Source organism: Medicago truncatula, chromosome 4, assembly GCF_003473485.1.
Source record: "Medicago truncatula cultivar Jemalong A17 chromosome 4, MtrunA17r5.0-ANR, whole genome shotgun sequence".
NCBI lineage: Eukaryota > Viridiplantae > Streptophyta > Magnoliopsida > Fabales > Fabaceae > Medicago > Medicago truncatula.
The window spans coordinates 42,887,608-42,910,417 of NC_053045.1; the positions used below are offsets into that span (position 1 = coordinate 42,887,608).

A 22,810-nucleotide genomic window follows, 5' to 3' on the forward strand; every position below is an offset into this window, starting at 1 on the left:
TTCAAGCTATGGATGTTAAAGTATCAAACCTCTATGATGAACAAAAACTACCATTTCTTCACAACATGGAGATTGTAGAACCACAAAGAAACCTTTTTCATAGAGCCATCAATCAAACATGTAAAAGCACAGCTCATTTAGCCAATCTTTTACCAACAGGCACTGTCCTTTCATTCCAACTTCTATCACCAATATTCACAAACCAAGGCAAGTGTGACCACGTTACACAGTTAATGACTTTATCACTTTTAACCCTATGTGGTGCCTCATGCTTCCTACTATGCTTCACTGATAGCTTCAAAGACAATAAAGGGAACATATGTTATGGATTTGCCACATTTAAAGGCTTATGGATCATTGATGGATCAGCTACACTTCCACATGAACTTGATGCAAAATATCAACTAAGGTTCATTGATTTCATGCATGCAATTATGTCAATTTTGGTTTTTTCAGCTATTGCAATGTTTGATCATAATGTGGTTAACTGTTTCTTTCCATCACCTTCATATGAGATGCGTCAAATCCTTACTGCATTGCCTGTTGGAATTGGTGTTTTCTGTAGCATGCTGTTTGTTGCATTTCCTACTCATAGACATGGAATTGGCTTCCCACTTTCAACAAATTAACATTTATATATAAGGCCTTTTTATATTTATATAATTATGTAGCAAATTATTGGTATGTTTGGTTGTACGTTGAAGCGTGAATTCTCACGTTTCGATGCCATTCTACCGTGAAAATATAGAAGCCACAAATTGGGGCATCAGACTGAACGTCGTATTGAGTGAACTCTCACCGCTAAAGCAAATGTATACTATATTATATTTGAAATATATAATCATGAATTCAACGGAATTCCAATAATTAGAATCATGCTGATACCTCATGAAATTGAATTCGACTTTATTGAATAAAAATATGTTTTAGCAAATATCAATTTGTTACATCAAAGTAACTTGTGCAAGGCACTACTAAACTATTTGCATTTTATTTTGAGAAATTGATGTCACACAAATTACATTCTTATTCTTGTTATTACACTGGTTAGGGGCCACCTATATGTCACTTGAGTTAAATATAAGTGGCTCCTTTATTACAGTCCCCTTATAAATATATTTGAAGCAAAAATACAATTATTTATTAAATTACAGCAAGGTTTAAGGATAGAGCTCAATAAGAGACCTAAAACCAAATGTGAGGAAGATCTTGTAATATTTGAAGCCAGCTTGTAAGAAAAGTTGTTTCCATTCTTTTTCATTTCTCTCTTTTCCATTGAAACAGGTCATCATAACCACATCAAGCAAAAGCTTTACTTCTGTCATTTCATGTTCATCTTGTTTTTCATTTATCACTGCATCTATGATTATCACTTTTCCTCCTTTCTCTTTTCCAGAAATAGCTTTCTTGCAATTTTTTAGTATTTTAATGCAATCATCATCACTCCAATTGTGTAACACCCACTGCAAAATATAGAAACTCTGTCAATAACTTTTACTAATGATACATATATACTGTGCTAATTATAAATTGAACCTATATTTGAGTTTCAACACAAATACTAGTATGAGCTATTAATAAATAACCAGCACAAAAACATAGGATTGTTGATGGTTCGGTTCAGGAAGGAAACCGAACTAAACCAACCGAAACCTTAACCATTAATGGTTCGTCCCAAATTGAGCTGGTGTAAAGGTTGGGTGCACCGGTTTTGTGGTTCCGAACCAAGCCGAAGATACTTTTACAAAAAACAAACGGTACAGTTTTTAAAAAAATGTTTTTTTGTGAACCGAACTATACCAATTTGCTATTGTTAACTGATAATTAGGATTGCTGAAAAAAGAGAAAAAAATCAAATATTATGATCATTTAAAAACCAAAATCTGAACAAACCCCACTGGAAAAAGAAAAAAAAACGAATTTGGACTCATGGACCGATAATTCAACATAGACACATCAACATTGATAATAATTTGTGTTGAGAGTCCGGGAGCACATGGAGCGATAATAGGCTAAACGTCTAGGACCTTCTAAGAGAGAGACACCACACTCTTACCCAAAATCCTAAGGCATGAGGTTTACGAGTCTCCTCCCTTAAATATTCAACGTTTGCTCCATTTCAAGTTGATGTGGGACATTATCACTCACACTTGATTTCCAACAATCTCCCTCTCAAGTGTGACTCACCCACATCACTAGGATGATCCAAACTATGATCCCAGTCCCACTCCCCCAGCAAACCTAACCAGGCTCTGATACCTTGTTGGGGAGTCTACGAAGCGCTTGGAGCGGCAATAGGCTAAACGTCTAGGACCCACTAAGAGAGAGACACTACACTCTTCCCAAAAGACCAAAACCCTAAGACATCAGGTTTATGGGTCTCTTCTCTTAAATATCCAACGTTTGCTCCATTTCTAGTCGATGTGAGACATTATCACCACACTTGATTTCCAACAATTTGAATAAACAAAATGATTAAATATAATAAACACATGTATCGATGTAATACACTTTCAATCTGAAATATCGGTTCATATAGTATTAGATGTAATTAAAAACAAACAAAAAAAAAGGCATCATGCTAACTGTTGTATGATATATACCTTGAGCGAAACAGCATCAGCTTGAGGGATGGATTTAAACATGTTCCCACCAACAAAACTCAAGTTATTGGTTCCTGTTAAACCTGAAACAACCTGTGGAAGGTCCAGGACAATGTACTTCAGCTCTGGAAACGCCTCACATATAATCTTAGCTGTGTTTCCAGTTCCACCACCAACATCAACCAATGAACCAATCCCTTGAAAAACAGACTTACAATCTCTCAAGGCCAACCTCACAACATGAGAATCACTTTCCATAGCATCATTAAAAGTCTTCAAGTATGAAGAATTTTGATGAATAAAATCCCAATAACTTTCAGGGCCTAATGCAGTCTCAACAATTGTGAGATCCTCTCCACAAGTCCATTTCCCTAAATGATTGTACGAGCCAACAATAGGTGGAATGTTCAGCAACCGAACCATTGAAGATAAACAATGATCAGTGGTAGAGACAAGGAGTTGTGATGTTGGAGTAAGAGTATATCCTTCTTTGGTTTCATCAATTTTGACAATTGCAAAGAAATCAATGTGTGCTAACAAGCGCATTAGTCGACCGACGCATGTTTCTTTTGATTGTGGAACCTTAAGAGCTGAAATGAGCTCAGAAAGAGTAATGGCTTGGCGATGGTTGTGGATGATATCTGGTATTTTAAGGTCAAGTGCCCATTTGACAGACATTGGATTAAGGTAACTATACATGATTTTGTATAAGTGTGTTTGAGCTTGGAAAAGCTCGCTTGGTTTGTATAAGTCATTTTTAGAAGCCATTAGAATAATGAATTGAAGATTGTATTGCTCTTCAATGGTGCTTTTATATATGGCTTAAACGTGTAAAAGCACAGCTCATTTAGCCAATCTTTTACCAACAGGCACTGTCCTTTCATTCCAACTTCTATCACCAATATTCACAAACCAAGGCAAGTGTGAGTCACAAAAAAAACCAACTGTGTAACGTGTGTGACCACGTTACACAGTTTTTTTTTTTTTTAGTAACGTTACACAGTTAATGACTTTATCACTTTTATCCCTGTGTGGTGCCTCGCGCTTCCTACTATGGATTTGCCACATTTAAAGGCTTATGGATCATTGATGGATCAGCTACACTTCCACATGAACTTGATGCAAAATATCAACTAAGGTTGATTGATTTCATGCATGCAATTAGGGAACTTCTACGGTGCCAATCATGCAACTGAGTCTTTTGAAGTTAATTTTAATCTTAATGTTTGATTCATTTTTAAATTGTTGATTACTGATTAACGATCAATAGTATTTCATCTAGTAATGCTTGCAACATCTTGGACTTACATGTATTATTTTATCGTTGGCATCTTTAACATGCAAACAGAGTTGTTGATATCATGTGATAGTCTTAAGTACGTTACACTTTGTGGGGTGTTGCACTTTAAACAAGATAGGATAAAATTAGATTAAGTGTATTCTTGTTAATATGATGAATTGATGATATTATGAGGACTGAACTTTTGATGCCACTTTACAAACAGTGGGGTGTTACTCACAACACTTTTGATGTTATAGTGTTAACTTCGCCAGAAAAGTCATTCTCATGACTTCACCATAAAATTTTACATACAATTATTATTAAAATATGTCTATATTTATTGTATGATTTATTTGTAAATATTCATTAACAATTCATTACCCATAAATTATATTACCTTCGTCCCTATATATAAGACTCTTTTGCTAAAATTACGGGAATTAAGAAAATGAATATTTGTATTAAAGTTGTTTGTAATCAATATTGTTTTTACAATTTTATCTTTTAAGAGAGAGTTGATTTATGTTTTCCGTATGCTATTTATTGCTGATTGAAGAAAAAGATGTATAATAAATAAGGGCATGTATGTAAAGAAATAATTAATGTAGTTGAAAATAGTAAAGTGATCTTATAAAAAGGGACAAAAAATATTCTCAAAATGGTCTTATAATTAGGAACGGATGTAGTATTCATTAGCAACTATTTAGTTTCCAAAATAGGATTGACAATAGTTGTATAATATTCACAAATCATATCAAGAAATTACATTCTTACAATTATGCCAATCTTGGTTTTTTCAGCTATTGCAATGTTTGACGATAACGTGGTTAACTGTTTCCTTCCACCACCTTCCCATGAGATGCATGAATTCCTTACTGCATTGCCTGTTGGAATTGGTGTTCTGTGTAGCATGCTGTTTGTTGCATTCCCCCCACTCATAGACGTGGAATTGGTTTCCCACTTTCAGCAAATTAACAGTTATTTATAGGTCCTTCTTATATCTTATATTATATTTAGTTATGTGATGCAGAACGAAAGTAAAGGTTAGCAAGCGCTAAATTTAAAAATAAACAGACATTGTAAGCGATAAACCTATTAAATTAGGGTTTCTGAAATCCACCCGATTTGAGAGAAAAGTCTCGAATATTTTTATTGAATAAAATAGTTGTCTCTTAGGCTACAGCTGTTAAGCTTAAATAGGCAAATAACAAACCCTAATGGCCGAAAATAACAAACTGAAACAAAACAAACAAATAATAAAATTAAATTGAAATAATAAATACTAATAAAATACTAAAGAAACCCTCCTACATCTAACAAATTATATTATATATCAAGTTATGAATAATATTGAATTTTACTATTTGGACAGCATGCTTGTTGACACTTCATGAAATTCAATTCAAATTTTATTGAATAAAACATGTTTTTTACCAAATATCAAATTGATACATCAAATTCTGATGTAAGTTGTGCAAGGCACTACAAAACTATTTGCATATTTTTTGAGAAATTGATATCACACAAATTACATTCTTATTCTTGCTTCTTATTACACTGGTTAGAGGCCATCTATATATCACTAGAGTTAAATATGAGTGGCTCCTTTATTACAACTATAATATAAATTTATAACAAAGCAAAAATACAATTATTTATTAAATTACAGCAAGGTTTAAGGATAGAGCTCAATAAGAGACCTAAAACCAAACGTGGGGAAGATCTTGTAGTATTTGAAGCCAGCTTGTAAGAAAAGTTGTTTCCATTCCTTTTCATTTCTCTCTTTTCCATTGAGACTGGTCATCATAACCACATCAAGTAAAAGCTTTACTTCTGTCATTTCATGTTCATCTTGTTTTTCATTTATCACAACATCTATGATTATCACTTTTCCTCCTTTCTCTTTTCCAGAAATAGCTTTCTTGCAGTTTTTTAGTATCTTAATGCAATCATCATCACCCCAATTGTGTAAAACCCACTGCAAAAATAGTCATACGTACGTAGATCAGAAACTCTTTCTAACTTTTGCTAATATTTTGAGTTTCAACACAAGTATTAGTTATGAGCTATAAACCACAAGCACCAATACATAGTATATATCATGACTGAACCATTACAAAAGTTAGGTAAAATCAGCACTGTATTAGGATCGGTTTGGGTTGAGTTTGGCCAAACCCAAGACCCGAACTATATAAGGTACTCTGGGTGAGGTAAAATATTCACATGTTACACTATTGAGTCGGTACCCACTAATTTTCGATTTCGATTAAGTTTGGTAATAGGTTATCCAAATTATTTTTCTGTTTTTTTTGTTAACATTAAATGAGTAAATGATGAGTCATCGTATTTTTTTCATAAAAAATACTCAACTTTTGTATATCTTATTTTCACTATATTTCAGCGTAAAAAATAATAAATGATAATATCATATAATGAATTTCAACATAAAATACTTGCAACAAACTAAAGTTGCATGGCATGAAATTGCATTAGCATAAAAACAACCAAAAAGTGCAAACATCCGAATTATTTTCAATATAGAGAATGTCTTTTGGCAATTTTGAAAATTAAACTTGATTTATGACCAAAAACTTTTGTATTCTGAGTTTATTCGATTTTAGTCTCGTTTTACGCGAAACCCGTTATTTTTTTAGTTTTTCATTTTTAAAATCTTACTATCCAATTATCAAACTCAACCCACTTTTTAGGTTTTTTTTTATTTTATGGATTTGACTGAATTTTCGGGTTGAACCAACACATGTACACTCCAAGGTAAAACTGAATCGAACTATTATTGGTTTGTTCCATATTGAATTGGTTTAAGTGTTCGGAACACCAGTTCAGTTGTTCTGAATCAAATCAGAACTACCTTTGCAAAAAATGAACTGTAATTTTTCCAATCAGACTGTATCAAATTGCTATTATTAATTGATAAAATTAGAACCATAAGAAAAATCAAAACCGAACCAAATAGAATACTAGGACTTTTTATGAAAACCAAAAACTAAATTGTTAAATCAAATCGCATTCAGAAGAATCAAACTATGACGGGTAGTTCACGAACTAAATTAGTCATAGTTCGATTCTTTTTAATACGCTAAGGGATATGTAATTAAGATTATATATATATATATATATATATATATATATATATATATATATATATATATATATATATATATATAATTCTAGTTGTATGATATACCTTGAGCAAAACGGTATCAGCTTGAGGGATAGATTTAAACATGTTCCCACCAACAAAACTCAAGTTAATGCTCCCTGTTAAACCCGAAACAACCTGTGGAAGGTCCAAGACAGTGTACTTCAGCTCTGGAAACGCCTCACAAATAATCTTAGCTGTGTTTCCAGTTCCACCACCAACATCAACCAATGAACCAATCCCTTCAAAAACAGAATTACAATCTCTCAAAGCCAACCTCACAACATGAGAATCACTTTCCATAGCATCATTAAAACTCTTCAAGTATGCAGAATTTTCATGAATAAAATCCCAATAACTTTCTGGGCCTAATGCGGTCTCAACAATTGTGAGATCCTCTCCACAAGTCCATTTCCCTAAATGATTGTACGCGTCAACAAGAGTTGGAGTGTTCAGCAACCGAACCATTGAAGATAAACAATGATCAGTGTCAGAGACAAGGAGTTGTGATGTTGGTGTAAGAGCATATCCTTCTTTGGTTTCATCAATTTTGACAATTGCAAAGAAATCAATGTGTGCTAATAAGCGCATGAGTCGACGGACGCATGTTTCTTTTGATTGTGGAACCTTAAGAGATGAAATGAGCTCAGAAAGAGTCATGGCATGGCCATGGTTGTGGATGATATCTGGTATTTTAAGGTCAAGTGCCCATTTAACAGACATTGGATTAAGGAAACCATACATGATTTTGTATAAGTGAGTTTGAGCTTGGAAAAGCTCACTTGGTTTGTATAAGTCATTTTTAGAAGCCATTAGAATAATGGATTGAAGATTGTGTTGGCTGTGATGCTCTTCAATGAACTAAAGGGTGCTTTATATATGAGTATGTGCCGCCTTAACCCTCACTATTTGTTAAAAATAAAAATAAAAATTTGTATATGGCGTATGAAACAAAAAGGAGTAATGATGAAGTTTGACTAACTTATCAAGACTCAGACAATAAATTATAAAATAAATAGATTCAATTAAATAATTGTTTGGCTGGATACCGTATCTGAATCCGAATATCGGGATCTCACATTTTGTATGAATTTTCAAGTGGTTATTGTTACTTCGTTTATTTATTGAAAAGAAATAAAAATTATCTTTGTTTTCTTATCTTTAACTTTTATTTTATATATGTATCAAAGATTATTTACATAAGTGGTGAAACCTTAGACAAATCTACACAAATATGTTTTCTCCTATATATCCCATACATCATAACATTTGCAGGTTTAAGTGTTGATCCTCTATCTAATGGATCAAAGTTCACATGCGCCTCCTTCTTCACTGATACTCTCGCCCGCCTTAATATATCAAAAATGACATCCCTAACAAAGTCATGTATGTACTTAAAGTAGAGAAGCTCCTTACATTAAACGGCATGCTCCCCAAAAGTATTCAGACACGTCTTACGACAAACAATTAGACAATTAAGGGGTGACTGCACCATATGAAGATATTAATTCAAAAAAGTTTGATCCGGCTCAGAAACTACAAAGAGATCAGGGCACTCATAGATGCACCATATGAAGATATTAATTTAATTGATCTGTTATGATGTGATATATTTTATTTAATTACGTATTTTATGTTGTCGAATTATATTTTATCTATGGTTAGTTATATGTTGTTGAATTAAGTTGTTTTATTATGTATAATTTAAATTTTCATTATGTTTTACTTTATGTCAAAAATGTTCATTTAAACCCTAAAATTTGTCGATCATTTATTAAACAAAATTTTATAGGTGTAAGTGCAATTTGGATTATATAATCCGAATTCATTGAGCATAAGATTCTTTTGTATGGTCCACATTGCACCGATAATTTATGTGGTCCACAACGTCCAGATACTTCTATAAATAAGTGTTTCTGTTTTCATTACCAGCAACACACACCAAAAAAAACCAAGAATTTTTTTGTCATTGTGCTGAAGATCTTTCTTATGCGGTCGCAAATAGACAACTCTCTATTTGACTGCATGATGAAGATCTTCAGCATGCTGTCAAAAATATATAGATAGATGGATACAAAGTATGATGAAGTTATGATCTAGTTGCAGATCTAATCTCGAAGAGGTTCTTATGAACTTGATCTAGTTGACCTGCTGGTCAAAATATGTTAGTTGGCAGGCCTGCATGATCAAGTTCAAAAGCACCTCTTCGAACATCATCCTAGAATATTATGTTGTTTTAAGTTGTTTACTTATTATTATTATTTTCTATGTTATCATCCATGAAAACCCTCCAAAAACATAATATGGGGCGTTTGAATTATATAATTCGAATTTGTTTTAGACTGTTTCAGATTATATAATCCGAACACCCTCAAATTTTTAGGACGCTGGCGTTTCACCAATGGTTTGGACGGTTAGTGGAGTGTTTAATGCATTTTTGGACGGTTGGATTGTGGAACACGTTTTATTTGACTGTAGTTATGATCTAGGACTTATTTTAGGCTATAAATAGGTTTGCATCTTCAACAAACTTCTTTATTCTTCACTTCACCTTTTTTCTTACTTTTTATTTAATATTTTTTAGTTTTTTAAGAGTGACTAGGTGTCATGGTCATTGTTGACCGTTCATATAATCCCTGCAATTGCTCTGCAGCTTATGCGGGGATTATACGACGGTCAGCATAGACTTTTGACATCAAAGAAAACACAAAAATCACAGTTCGAAATACTTCGGATTTTATCTTCCGAAATTTGTTATAATCTGGTTCGGATTATATAAATCGAATGAGGAGTATTTTTGGTCTTTTTTGCAAGATGCATGAGAATAGCATGAAAAAAGTAATAGTCTTAAATATGTCAACAAATTTTAATATGTAAGGCCTTTTTAATTTGTATAGGAGGCCTTATTATTTATAAAATTTGATGAAAAAATATTTTTATTGGAAGGACTAAAACGAGAACTTTAGTACCCTTAACACCGGCCCTAATCATTGATGACGTATCACGAATTGCTGATTAGTTTTCACATTGCGTCCTCACGGTACGGGTGCAACAACTCTCTTCTTGTCGTGGCGTGCTCTTTCTCTATTAAAACGTGTGATATAATCACTGTGTGTGGCTGTGTGCTGGTCTTTTTTTGGAAATGCACAGTGATCAAGCAATGCAGCAATGTGAATGTGGTGGTATCTTCCTTCTGTATATGTTAAGTCACGGGTCAGGCTGATGTTTTTGACCCAAAAAAAAAATCTCATGTGTATAACGTCGGATCTGCCAACTTTATAACTGAAACTGAAAGTTTATAAGGAAAAAAATGCATTTTTTTAAGTGTTTTTTTATATGATTCTTCACTAAACTACTTATAATTTTTTAAAATATAAATTTTTTTCAAAGTTTCTTATAGTTGAAAAAAATGTATTTTTAGTGAAGATCCATAAGAAATTAAAATAAAATAAATAAATGCATCTAAGTTTTATCTTAGTTTATAACGTATGTTTAGTGGCAAAACTAGCATAGGATTAATTAGAAAAGAAATATGTAAAATTTATTTTTAAAGATAATATATTAAACTTAAACGAACAAAATATTTTTCAATAATATTTACTTATTGATCTGTCTAATGAAGATCCAGAAAAGAGTACGGTTGTGTTGAACGTTTTGTTGCGGTAGACGTTGATCCTTTGCGGTGGTCTTTACGATGGAGGAGAATTGTACTTGCATGTACGTTAGCAATCCAACGCTCAATTCACTATGAGAATGAGGTGGATATGTGTGAAATGTGGTAAAAGTAAATCGTACCTTTGATGTGACACTATGTCACCCTTATATAAGCGTATAGGAGAATAATTGCCTCCATAAAATATGACGCCTCTGTAGGAGACGGTTAAAGATCCCTTCAACGATTCAGCTGGACCTAGACGTGCTCTAATGCGGTGTTCCACACGAAACTTAAATTGTGCCCTCGCCGTGTTTGGGCCTTATTTTGTTGGCTCTTAGCCGATCCGGAACACTTATATAAAATATAAATAAGCAACAATTAAAAAAGGAAACAAAACAAAAACTGTAACAAAAGAAATCAAAGATGTTTCATGAGTGAAATTCATTCATAGTTGATTGTGTAATAAATAGATTAAAAATGTCATTTTCAATGTAAATAATATTGAACTATTTTCAGAAAAAAGAAAGAAAAAAAAACTCATCATCCATATTCGGAATTGTTGGTAAGAGCTTGGCATTTTAATCTCAAGGTGTTGAGTTCACATACTTAAGAAAATAGTTGTAAAATGATCATTAATGTCACTTTTTAATAAATAAATAAAAACTCTCATTTCTTTAGTTTAAAAAGAAAAATGTTGTAAGACTCTAAAAATGTAAAAAAATCAGATGAATTAATGAACTTTGTGTTCGCGTTATTTCTCCTTGGGGTTATTACTAAGATAGTCAAGTATAAAAATGTATTTGTTCAAAAAATAAAGTCCGGAAGTCAAGGCTACTTCAATGATGTGCAAGGCTTCACCATTGTGTATAGTGATTAAAGTAAAGTTGTTTGTTAATGGTGTTCTTGAGATATCTCCTTAGATTAATAGACTTGTTAATCAGACTTTATTGACAAACCAAGTTCGGAGGGTTAATGTTATAAACAACCCCACTTTATAAATTTAAAGAATGGTAACTAACCTAGTTATATGTAGAAAAACATTAATTAACAACACTAATTGAATTCTTAGAAAGATATCATGTTGATATATTGGGGATGGAGTATCTATTGACACTAGTTAAAGACTCATCCAGTCATTTGTAGTTGTTATATAATGTTATTGGGGTGAAGTTTCTATTCCAACACACCGTGAACTTTAATTTATTTTTCAAAACTTGGGAATCGGATGAAGGAGGCTTTGTCAGACTTAGAAGAAGTGTAAATATTAATATTAATCTTAAACAATCAAATTTTTTAAAAAGACAAATTAATCCACTAATTCAATGATTTTATTTGATTAGATTAGGGTAATAACGGAAATTTGGTGGTTATTGATTTTCCTAAATTAGTAGTAGAAGTAGATATGGGAAGACTATTGGATTCTGTATCACAACGGTTTAAAGTTCTAAATTCTAACCCATAACTATTTGAAAATACAGATGCTCGGTGGCATTTAGGGTGGGTGAGGCAAAGAGTTTCCCATTATAGGAAAGTTAATTTTGACCCTTAGATCAAGTAAAGAACACATTTTTATCATAGACTCTCAACACTATATCTAACCACTCATCTTCTACAACAACTTTTCCGTTTCCCCCACCACCTCACCAGACCTTCTCTTTACATCCCCAACTCCGACTGTTACCTCTGGACTTTGGTCCTCCACCAATGCTGACAATTAGGTGAAAACCCCGTTTAAATCTAACAAAAGTTCATGGAATTATTATGCTCAACATTATTATGCAAACAAAAGTATCCCTCTCAAAGCTGTAGTGCGAGTGTCTAAATTTAATTCACTGTTCTTTTCTCGAAGCTATGAACCAACATTGTTTTTTAGGAACACCCAAAGTTAAGAAATTAACAAATAAATTATCAACCTGATTGAATTTAACAAAATAAATTCAAATCAACCAAAAATATAAATTTACAATACAATTTTTTAGATCTGGCCGCTTTTTGCTTGCACCTCTCCACAGAGAGGTGACTTTTGGATTTTGTAATTAAATGGCTTTCAATGTATGAACCGTGCTAAAATGGGTATCTCTGTGCAATGGGTTTTCTAATTATGAAAATGGTTTTTGCAATGAGGTATCTGGTGGGGAGAAAGTAGGGAAATGAGTTTGCAGAAGATGGATAGTTAGATATAATGTTGAGAGTCCATGGTAAAAATATGTTCTTTACTTGATCTAAGGATCAAAATTAACTTTTCCATAGTAGGAAACTCTTTGCCTCACCCACCCTAAATGCCAGAGATAATATTATGAAGATTCATATGATTAATCAACATGAAGAAGATAGGTTGAATGTGGATGGCTTCTAGAGAAGGATATTACACTCTAAAATCAAGTTACCAATGATTTCAAATTGGTAGAGAAATCAAACGGAAGGTTGATAAGTCATAAGTGCGCAGTTTTATCGCGTAATAGTTTGTCAATTACCAAATTATTTTTTCTAAGTTGAGTGGTTAAGAAAATTGAAACTTTTATTTTTTTTTGAGCAAGAAAATTGAAACTTAGAGATTGATTGTTTGGTATAAAAATTAGGCTTAATTGCACTTTTGGATCCTATCTTTTCAAAAGTTGCGGTTATGGACCCCTAACTAATTTAAATACAAAACAGCCCCCTATATTTTGATTCTTTGGCAGTTTTGGACCCCCAGTCCATTGTTGACTCGGTCAACGCTGACGTGGCACGCGTCAATTTTATTTTTTTTTGCCTTGGGGGTCCAAAACTACCAAAGAATCAAAACATAAGGGGTTGTTTTGTATTTAAATTAGTTAGGGGTCCATAACCGCAACTTTTGGAAAGATAGGGGTCCAAAAGTGCAATTAAACCTAAAAATTAACAATAATATGAAGTCTCCTTAAGACAGTTATTTTATCATAATTAGAGCCGTCAAAACGAGCTATCCAGCCCGCAACGGGTCGGCCCATGGCGGGTTCGGGTTTTGCGGGTCGGGTCAAAAAGGCCCGGAAGATAATGGGCTCAAAAATATTTGTCCAAACCCAACCCTTTGCGGGCTTTCGGGCCAGCCCGGTTACTTAAAGCTTTTAATTTAAAAATAAAATATTACATCAAAAAATACCTACACAACTCAATTAGCAATTTTCCTTCAAACAAAAAAACTCAATTAGCAATTTATCACTGTTTTTTTTTTATAAAGTATCTCACTTCTTAGAATAGTCGTCCAAATTTATATTCATAACATTTTCATTTAAGCAATTCCATTTAGATTACAGTTTACAAAGTAAAAAACAAATAGTTCTAGTTATGTTCACAAGCAAGCACGTTTCATAGCAAAATATAATGAGCTACTCCAGCTGAATTCCTAAGATAAATGTAGCAGTACAACTTTATTCAACAAATGTGCATAATATTTGATTCTGTGCAAATATTACAGACCAAAGATAGTTTTATAAAACCAGTTTTCCAACATGACTTATGATTTATGTAGTTCTAACATGACTTATGTCGTTCTATATCAATTGATTTCCTGATCACCGAATTCCATACACATAACACAAAAAATAATTATAAATTAAACGGGCTACATGCGGCCTGGTCGGGCTAGCCCGCGACGGACTCGGGCTAAAAAGGCCCGGTTTTAAACGGGTCCAAATTTTTGTGTTCAAACCCTACATTTTTTCGGGCTTTTGTGGACCGTCCCGACATGTTTTGACGGCTCTAATCACAAGCAAAAGATATTTTTAGAACCAATGATACTTTCATGGTGAAATCGTTTGCAAAACTCTTCATGTCCAATTACCTTATATCACTTCAAGAGAAACTAGATTATTTTCATGTTTTGAATATCTTGTTCTATCTTATATCTCTAAAGTCGAGAGAACAATGAAATTTATAAGGTTTATAGGGCTAAGGGTGGTCGTATTGGCCTTTGCTTTTTGTAGTGAGGTGTTCGTTCTTCTCTGATCTTTTGGCTACTGACATGATGGTTCTTGCTATTCACATAATAATGTGATTTTTCCTTTATTTTTTGGCTAAATTGTATTTTTGGTCCCTTAACTATTTAGGTAGTATCGCTTTGGTCCCTTAATTAAAATTTGATTTATTTTGTTCCTTAACTTATCTCTGTTACACAATTTGGTCATTTCCGTTAGTTTTAATTCAAAAATGTTAGGTTTTTTTCATTTTCTTCTCCTCTTTTTCATCTTCATATCATCTCCATCAACCTTGAACAACAAAAATCCCAGAAAAAATACATAAGAAAATGAAGAAAACCTAACATTTTTGAATTAAAACTAACGGAAATGACCAAAATGTGTAACAGAAAGAAATTAAAGAACCAAAATAAATCGAATTTTAATTAAGGAACCAAAGCGATAATACCTAAATAGTTAAGGGACCAAAATTGCAATTTAACCTTATTTTTTTAACCGTTTTGCATTGACTTGGTCTTTGAGTACCACCACTAATTAATTTCTTATCTTCAAAGCTTGGTCAGATGCATTTTTGTCATCACTTTCTTCATGTTTTCTTGTTCTTCTCCTATAAAAAAGAAATTAAACAAAATGTAGTAAATTGAAACTAAAATCATATAAAAATACTAACTATTAAGTAAAATATAACCATAAAAATATATTAAAAAAACAGACTTATGAAACTTCTTCATGCTTGAACTATTGTTTGTCCTTAAGCAATGACTTTAAGCAGGAAAAAAATTAGGAACAAGCGGACATTAAGAACAAAGAACGCAACGTCAAATACAAGTGTGGACATTAGGCAAAGATAAGACCAAGGGTTCACCAATTCGAGTTCCAAGTTAGAGGCTTAGGCTCCTCTAAATAATATGTTTTTAATAATAGAGCTCTTATCTTAGAAGATCACTCAATTCATAATTGGATGTCTGGAATCCGCTCAAATTTCATCAAAGATAATGTCTTAATATAATAAACTTGATTATAAATTTATATCGCTTGTGAAAGCAAGCACAATTAAAAAGGACACTTTTCAAAGGTTGTAACGGGTTTTTCCAAGAGGTTGGAATATAATTTTTTTTTTTTTTTTTTTTTCAACCAATATGGATGACCTTTAGCAATATGAACAAAACACCTTCAGCAATTGACTTGTGATAGAATCCACTTGAGCATTTTGTCTCTTTTTCTCTTTTTTTCATTTCTTTTTCATCAATTTTTTTCCTTTTATTCTATCCCCCTTTCTTTTTCTTTTCTTTGGATTGTTTCATTTTTTATTAAAAATATCAAGAAGAATTTTCACGTTAAGCTCAAGAGACATATATTTTTCTTTCCTTTTCTTTTCACACTCGGTTGCTCCATTCATACTTTTTTTTTTTGTGGTGGTCGGGGTTCGAACCTCGAATCTTATATATATTATGCATTGTTTATACCAACTGAGTTAAGCTTCATTCATACTCTAAAAGATACACAAAATTGATTGATTTTGTTCAAATATTTTGGGACCAATGATTTTTTTTTTTCCATTTTTAGGTTCAAAGTTGAACAAAATGTAGTAATTTAAAATAAAATCATAACCGGAAATTAAATATCCTACAACAATTGTAGGGGATCTAATTCAAATGCAATTGGGCATGAGCATCTATAGCATCATGCTTTAAGCCCCCACAGATGATGCTAAAGTAATAGTGATATTTTGCTGGCTTATTTTCCCAACTATAATGATAGCATAGCACACGTTTAAGTTTTTTTTTTATTGAATTCAATTTTTTTCATGAAATTCAATTTAAAAACGCATAAATTTAATTCATAGAATGAATTGATAAATTATATCAAATTATTATTATTTAAAAAACACAAGCATTTTACTGCCCTTTTGTCTAACAAAAGGTTTTCAACTGTTAAAAAAACAAAAACAAAAAAACTCATTTTTTTCTTGTTCTTTTCGGTGACAAAATGAGTCATTCCGTGACATTAGTTAAGTTAGTACTTTGTAGTTTGTAGAGAGGAACACTAACATCTAAATAAATTGATAGTAACCTCTAACGTAACTATCGATCACAGGCAAAGAAGGAACATGACACGATAAGGCACCGATGATTTTTTTGAACAAAATAGAAGCTACAGTCACACACTCATTCATCCAGTCACCACCAATCAACCATTCCACATTGGACACAAATCTCCCACAATAGATAAGAGGACCCCACTCTCTCCCATCCAACAATAGCCATATCCTCTCAACTCCACCATACCATCCTACTCTCTCACAAAATTTCTCCCATCCACTCCATCAGAAAATCTTCATCAACGACAATCAATTCATCAATGACACCTAGCTCATGTGTTTGCGAAACACGCAATTATACCCAACACACAAGATAAAAAAACGAGTAAACGATCTTTTTGATCTTTGAATGTCTGAGGCACTCGATATATTTCTAAATGTATTGGAATTGTAAAGTTTCTTTTAATTTTGAAAATTCAAATTCAGTCCAAAGACCGACTAAGGTGGTGACCAATCTTATTGTCCACTAGTAGAAATCCGCTAAACCAGAGCTCCAATCTCATGGTCAACTAGCGGGAGGCCGACTAATTCAAGGGATTGACTTCATCATCTACCAACAGGAGACTCATTTAAAGTCAGAACAAAATTTTGTAAATATCAGTCACAAAAATCTCTCCCATACCATCCTACTCTCTCACCATCTCTCCCATCCACTCCTTCAGAAAATCTTCATTAACGACAATCAAGCCATCAACCACACCTAACTCACGTGTTTGTGAAGCACGTAATTATACCCAACACACAAGATTAAAAAAAAAAAATAAACAATCTTTTTTATCTTTGAATGTCTGAGACATTGGATATATTCTTAAACGATGAATGTCCATAACACTCACTTTCAACACTCTTTTTAACATTCTTATTTTTATTGGATGAGATCAATGTATATTTCACCACTTTGTTGGGTTCAATTTTCAAAATAGAGTCACAATAATTTAAACTAATAAAAGAGTGAGTATTAAAGAGTGTTCAAACGAGAGTGTTATTAGCATTGTTCTTCTTAAATATATCAAAATTGCAAATTTGATATCCGTACCGATTAATGTGGTGATCAATTTTATTGAGGGCTGATTAATTCAGTGGATCGATTCTACTATTTCCAACGAAAGTTCTATTTAAAGTCAGAACAAGATTACATATAAACTAATCACAAGAATTGATGTTGAGAAGATTCAAACTAGAGATATCTACACCACCGGACCAATCTATGAGGACCAATCCAAGTCTATATTTCAAACTAGAGATATCTACACCACCGGACCAATCTATGAGGACCAATCCAAGTCTATATTATTAGTCATTTTAATCTTGAAATCTATTTATAAATAGTCAATTTATTTATACAAATTATTTTTGGTTGTTTAATTTAGTATATTTTTGCAAAATAGTGTTTTTAAAAAATTTGATACATTTAAAAACTAGTAAGGAAATATTTGCTCCAAAGAAGAGACGGTTAACGAGAACCACAGGTACCAACACCAACATCATCCATATATCACTCTCTACTTGTTTATCATCTTCCCACATTTTGATCCCAATGGAGTCACGAGTGTTGTCACGCGCCACCACACTCTCCTCCCTCCCTCGTCTCAACAAACTTCATCGTGAACATCTCACCAATGGCGCTTCCATCCTCTCCGTGAAATCGATCGGATCAGTCTCTGATGGCGGGAACCTTGTCTTTGGAAGACAACTTCGTCCTGAACTCTGTTCACCTGCTCTTAAGAAAAGTGGTGTACTCCTCCGTCCTTGCCTCGCCGCTGCCGATGATTCCGCCGGGTGAGGTCCGTTTAATCCGTTCTGACTTAAAAACTCTGTAGTGTTACTGTACTCACTAATGTTGTTTTTTTGTTTACAGTGGAGAGAAGGTTGCTCCGGTTGGATTCTTTAGCAAGTATCCGGCTCTTACCACCGGTTTTTTCTTCTTCACTTGGTAAGTCACGTCGATGAAACATGATACATACACGACCATGACATAGACATTTATAGAGACACGAACATTACCCAGACACTAACATATACAGTATATAGTAGCCACATATAATAATTAAAAAAAAAATAGTATAATTTAATATAATCATATGTATCAGTGCCGGATCATGATACTAATATGTGTCAAACACCGGACACGGCTACAATACCTAGGACAGTGTCTGTGTTTGTGTTGTGTTTCATTTACTCTGTTTTTTGTTTTGTTAAGCTTGTTTGTCACTGTAACTGTGTACTTGAGATAAACACAAACCACATCGTTTGTGTTGTGTGCCGGATCATGATCGCTTTAACGTGTTGAATTTACGTTTTTGTTCTTTTGATGCAGGTACTTTTTGAATGTGATTTTCAACATCCTAAACAAGAAGATCTATAATTATTTCCCCTATCCTTAGTAAGTTGTTACAATTCGTTTTATATTTCCATCTTTGTTGTGTTCGTTCATGTATTCCATGTCTTAACCTTATTTTTTTTTATTCATTGTATCTTCATGTGCTAAAAAGACAATTATGGAATAATTAACTAATACCTTATATAGTGTTATTGAATTTTTTAAATTTACTACCTTCGTCCCTAATTATAAGAACATTTTGAGAAAAAAATTTGTCGTTTTTTATAAGATCATTTTGTTATTTCCAACTACATTAATTATTTCTTTACATACATGCCTCTATTATTATACATCTTTTTCTTCAATCAACAATAAATAACATATTGAAAACATAAACAACTCTCTCTCTTAAAGGATAAAATTGTAAAACCAATAATAATTGCAAACATATTTAATACAAATATTCACTATCTTAATTCCCGTTATTTTTTCAAAAGGGATCCTATAATTAAGGACGGAGGTAATATTATTTTCATTTATTTTATATTAGTTTAATTGTATGCTACAATGTATCTACTTTTTTTTACGATGATCAATCAAATCTAACTTAGATAAATCTTAGAAGTCATTCAAATCACGTAAAATTATATCTATATTCATATCTAACTTAGAAATCATTCAAATGATTGTTTATGATGATCAATCGCAAGATAGTAACCTTTTTTACAATCAGTTGCATCAAAATTCTCTTAGAATTCTATAATTGAATTTCATTATGCATATGTTAGATTAGACTTCTATAGTATATATGAAATTAAAAAAAAAAATCCTTAGTTTCTTGTCATAAGTTTTGTTGACTTTGATTGACTGTGTTTGTGCAGCTTCGTGTCGGTTATCCATTTATTGGTGGGAGTGGTTTACTGTTTAGTCAGCTGGACTGTGGGCCTTCCTAAGCGCGCTGTAAGTCTCTCAGCCCATTATCCCCTAAACCATGATGATTGCTTAATAGGTCCCTTGAATTACTCAAAATTTCGCGCGAACAAACATTAGGAGTTAGACCTGGTCGGTTTTATAAGCTATAAAATGTTCATCAGAAGTTACGACCTGAGGAATTGAACAATTCTGAGGGGCCTGTTGAGCAATGCTAGCTACGCCACCACTTCTCTGAATTCACCATGTTATGTTATTAATCGGTTAAGGTTTTTTCATGAAATCAACCTTTTGAGACACTACTAGTTTATAGTTTCACTTTCACAATAAATAAAATTTGTTAGGTTATTTTAATTGTATTTTATTTTTCATGAATGATCTAATATATGAACGATAATTATAGTGATATGGTGTTTTTTATGTAGCCAATAGACGGCAACCAGCTGAAGTTGCTGATTCCTGTAGCTGTCTGTCATGCATTAGGCCATGTGACCAGCAATGTCTCATTTGCTGCAGTTGCTGTTTCTTTCACACATACCATCAAAGGTGACATAAAACTTTATGATAAAGATATGGAAGGAGATCTACTTTAATTTCTAACTGTGATAATTGAAATTAAACTTGTATGTTTCAGCTCTTGAGCCATTCTTTAATGCTGCTGCTTCACAATTCATACTTGGACAATCAATTCCCATCACTCTATGGCTCTCACTTGCTCCCGTTGTTCTTGGTAACTTCTTAATTATCTCTTTCATTATTCTTTCATGTTCAGCTATGATTATCTATACATTTATTTTAGTTCCACTTATAACAACACTTCATGTATGCATGAAACTTATTTTATGTTCAAAGTAGTATTTTCTGTGTATATACTCTAATCTTGAGCTCAAACTCCAAACATAAAAAAAAGGATAATATGCAGAATAATTTAATTAGTCATTGGAATTTGTAGTAATTTTGTTTGTGATACTTTTCAGGTGTGTCATTGGCATCATTGACTGAGCTCTCATTCAATTGGCTCGGCTTCATAAGTGCTATGATTTCAAACATTTCATTTACATACAGGAGTATCTATTCAAAGAAAGCCATGGTTAATTATATATCTTCTTCTACAACTTCACTCCTAGCTAATATACTTAGAATTGTTTTTTCATATTGCATTATTATTATTATTAAATAACTCTTTGTGCAGACTGATATGGATAGTACCAATGTCTATGCCTACATTTCCATCATTGCTCTAATTGTATGCATACCACCGGCCTTAATTGTGAGTGAATCGATTAACATTTCTTATTTCCCATGAATTAATACTTAATCTCTATTTATGTGGATTTCTATTATAAAATACTTCCTTGCTTTGGCATTGCATCCTCAATTGTTTCATGATTTGATCCCATAGATTGAAGGGCCTACACTGTTGAAGACCGGCTTCGCTGATGCAATTGCTAAAGTAGGTTTGGTCAAGTTCGTATCAGATCTCTTCTGGGTTGGTATGTTTTACCATCTTTACAACCAGGTAAATCTTCATTTTCCATGTAATAACATAAATTTTGAATGATATTAAGCCTGCTGAAACTATATATTATATATTATATACCTACATTTTTCATCGATCACCAGGTAGCCACCAACACATTGGAGAGAGTGGCTCCTCTCACTCATGCAGTTGGCAACGTACTCAAACGTGTATTTGTCATTGGATTTTCAATCATTATCTTCGGTAAATATTGTTTTCTTCCATCATATTATTGCACTTTTAAGTTTTGCGAGTGTTTATTTATTTATATTGGGTTTCCATTCAAGAAATCTGACATTTTGATTGAATATAAACGCTTGACACAGGTAACAAGATTTCAACCCAAACTGGTATAGGAACTGCCATTGCAATTGCTGGAGTGGCACTCTACTCCTTCATCAAAGCCAAGATCGAGGAAGAGAAGCGAGTGAGTGTTGTTTTCATTTGATTTCTGTACCACAATTGCATAGCAAAATAACCAAATACAATTAACATTATTATCCTTTCTTTTTCTTCTCAGCAAGCAAAAGCAGCATAAGGCGTCAACTTGGAGGATGCTTGCACTGTAAATCATCACAAATTTCCTTCAAAATAATTGACTTTGTTGTTCAGTACTGTACTATCATTGTGATAGCGCGCATTTCATTTTCCTTCTTTATTTTTGTCAAATCTTTCCCCTTGTTCATTCAGAAAACAAGGACTTGCTGATTTGCAGTCTTCTTTTGATGACTGAAAAATGATGTATCCATTATTGCCATAAATAGCTCTTAAAACTATTATCAAAGCTGTATTCATAATCTTAATGCACACAACAACACACATGAATGTAGTCTCTGGCTTTCAAAACATGGTTATTCCAAGACATATAAACCTCTTAGTTGGTTGTTGAGTCTCAACACCATCTCATGAACTAAGCACATTAGGAATTTAAAATCTTTGGTAACTTTCCAAGTTATTTTTGGGACTTGAGACATAATTTCCCCAAGTTTTTTGCTCTTCATATCTTCAATGTACTTTGTCTCGTTGCTTCCATAATTTCTACATGGCATCGTTGTTTGGATCAATCCTATGATCTATATAAAGACTCAAAACACTTATACTTGCCTCGTTAGGGAAGAAAGTGACAAACAATGACTCAAACCAAAACGTTACAAAACCTTTCTCTAACCATTAGTATCACCCCATGCCTCCGGTGATCGAGAGTCAATTGTGATACTTCAATCCTATAATGTCAAACCTAAGTTTCAACAAGGCGTTACCGTATGCATCCAACGTACAAGAAAAAAAGTTGAGCATGTGACTCCA

General features: G+C 32.8%; 4 protein-coding genes and 1 pseudogene across 4 annotated transcripts; 3 read left to right on the forward strand and 2 right to left on the reverse strand.

Annotated features, from left to right (window-relative positions):
• Window positions 1-8: 8 nt before the first annotated feature.
• LOC25493087 (protein DMP4) lies at window positions 9-629 on the forward strand. Its single transcript, XM_013601495.1, has one exon. The coding sequence runs from the start codon at window positions 9-11 to the stop codon at window positions 627-629; it is 621 nt and encodes a 206-aa protein (XP_013456949.1).
• Window positions 630-955: 326 nt separating this feature from the next.
• LOC25493088 (isoflavone-7-O-methyltransferase 9) lies at window positions 956-3,481 on the reverse strand. The gene is made up of 2 exons (XM_013601496.3): window positions 2,604-3,481; window positions 956-1,463 (listed from the first exon to the last, which is right to left on the reverse strand). The coding sequence occupies exons 1-2, from the start codon at window positions 3,369-3,371 to the stop codon at window positions 1,161-1,163; spliced, it is 1,071 nt and encodes a 356-aa protein (XP_013456950.2). The 5' UTR covers window positions 3,372-3,481; the 3' UTR covers window positions 956-1,160.
• On the forward strand, window positions 3,421-4,860 carry LOC112420903 (protein DMP6-like; annotated as a pseudogene).
• Window positions 4,861-5,386: 526 nt separating this feature from the next.
• On the reverse strand, window positions 5,387-7,904 carry LOC25493089 (isoflavone-7-O-methyltransferase 9). The gene is made up of 2 exons (XM_013601497.3): window positions 7,091-7,904; window positions 5,387-5,863 (listed from the first exon to the last, which is right to left on the reverse strand). The coding sequence occupies exons 1-2, from the start codon at window positions 7,856-7,858 to the stop codon at window positions 5,561-5,563; spliced, it is 1,071 nt and encodes a 356-aa protein (XP_013456951.1). The 5' UTR covers window positions 7,859-7,904; the 3' UTR covers window positions 5,387-5,560.
• Window positions 7,905-18,158: 10,254 nt separating this feature from the next.
• On the forward strand, window positions 18,159-22,334 carry LOC25493090 (triose phosphate/phosphate translocator, chloroplastic). The gene is made up of 12 exons (XM_013601498.3): window positions 18,159-18,515; window positions 18,595-18,669; window positions 19,054-19,119; window positions 19,938-20,016; window positions 20,412-20,532; window positions 20,621-20,716; window positions 20,964-21,076; window positions 21,179-21,256; window positions 21,389-21,505; window positions 21,610-21,709; window positions 21,832-21,932; window positions 22,026-22,334. The coding sequence occupies exons 1-12, from the start codon at window positions 18,274-18,276 to the stop codon at window positions 22,041-22,043; spliced, it is 1,206 nt and encodes a 401-aa protein (XP_013456952.1). The 5' UTR covers window positions 18,159-18,273; the 3' UTR covers window positions 22,044-22,334.
• Window positions 22,335-22,810: the final 476 nt, after the last annotated feature.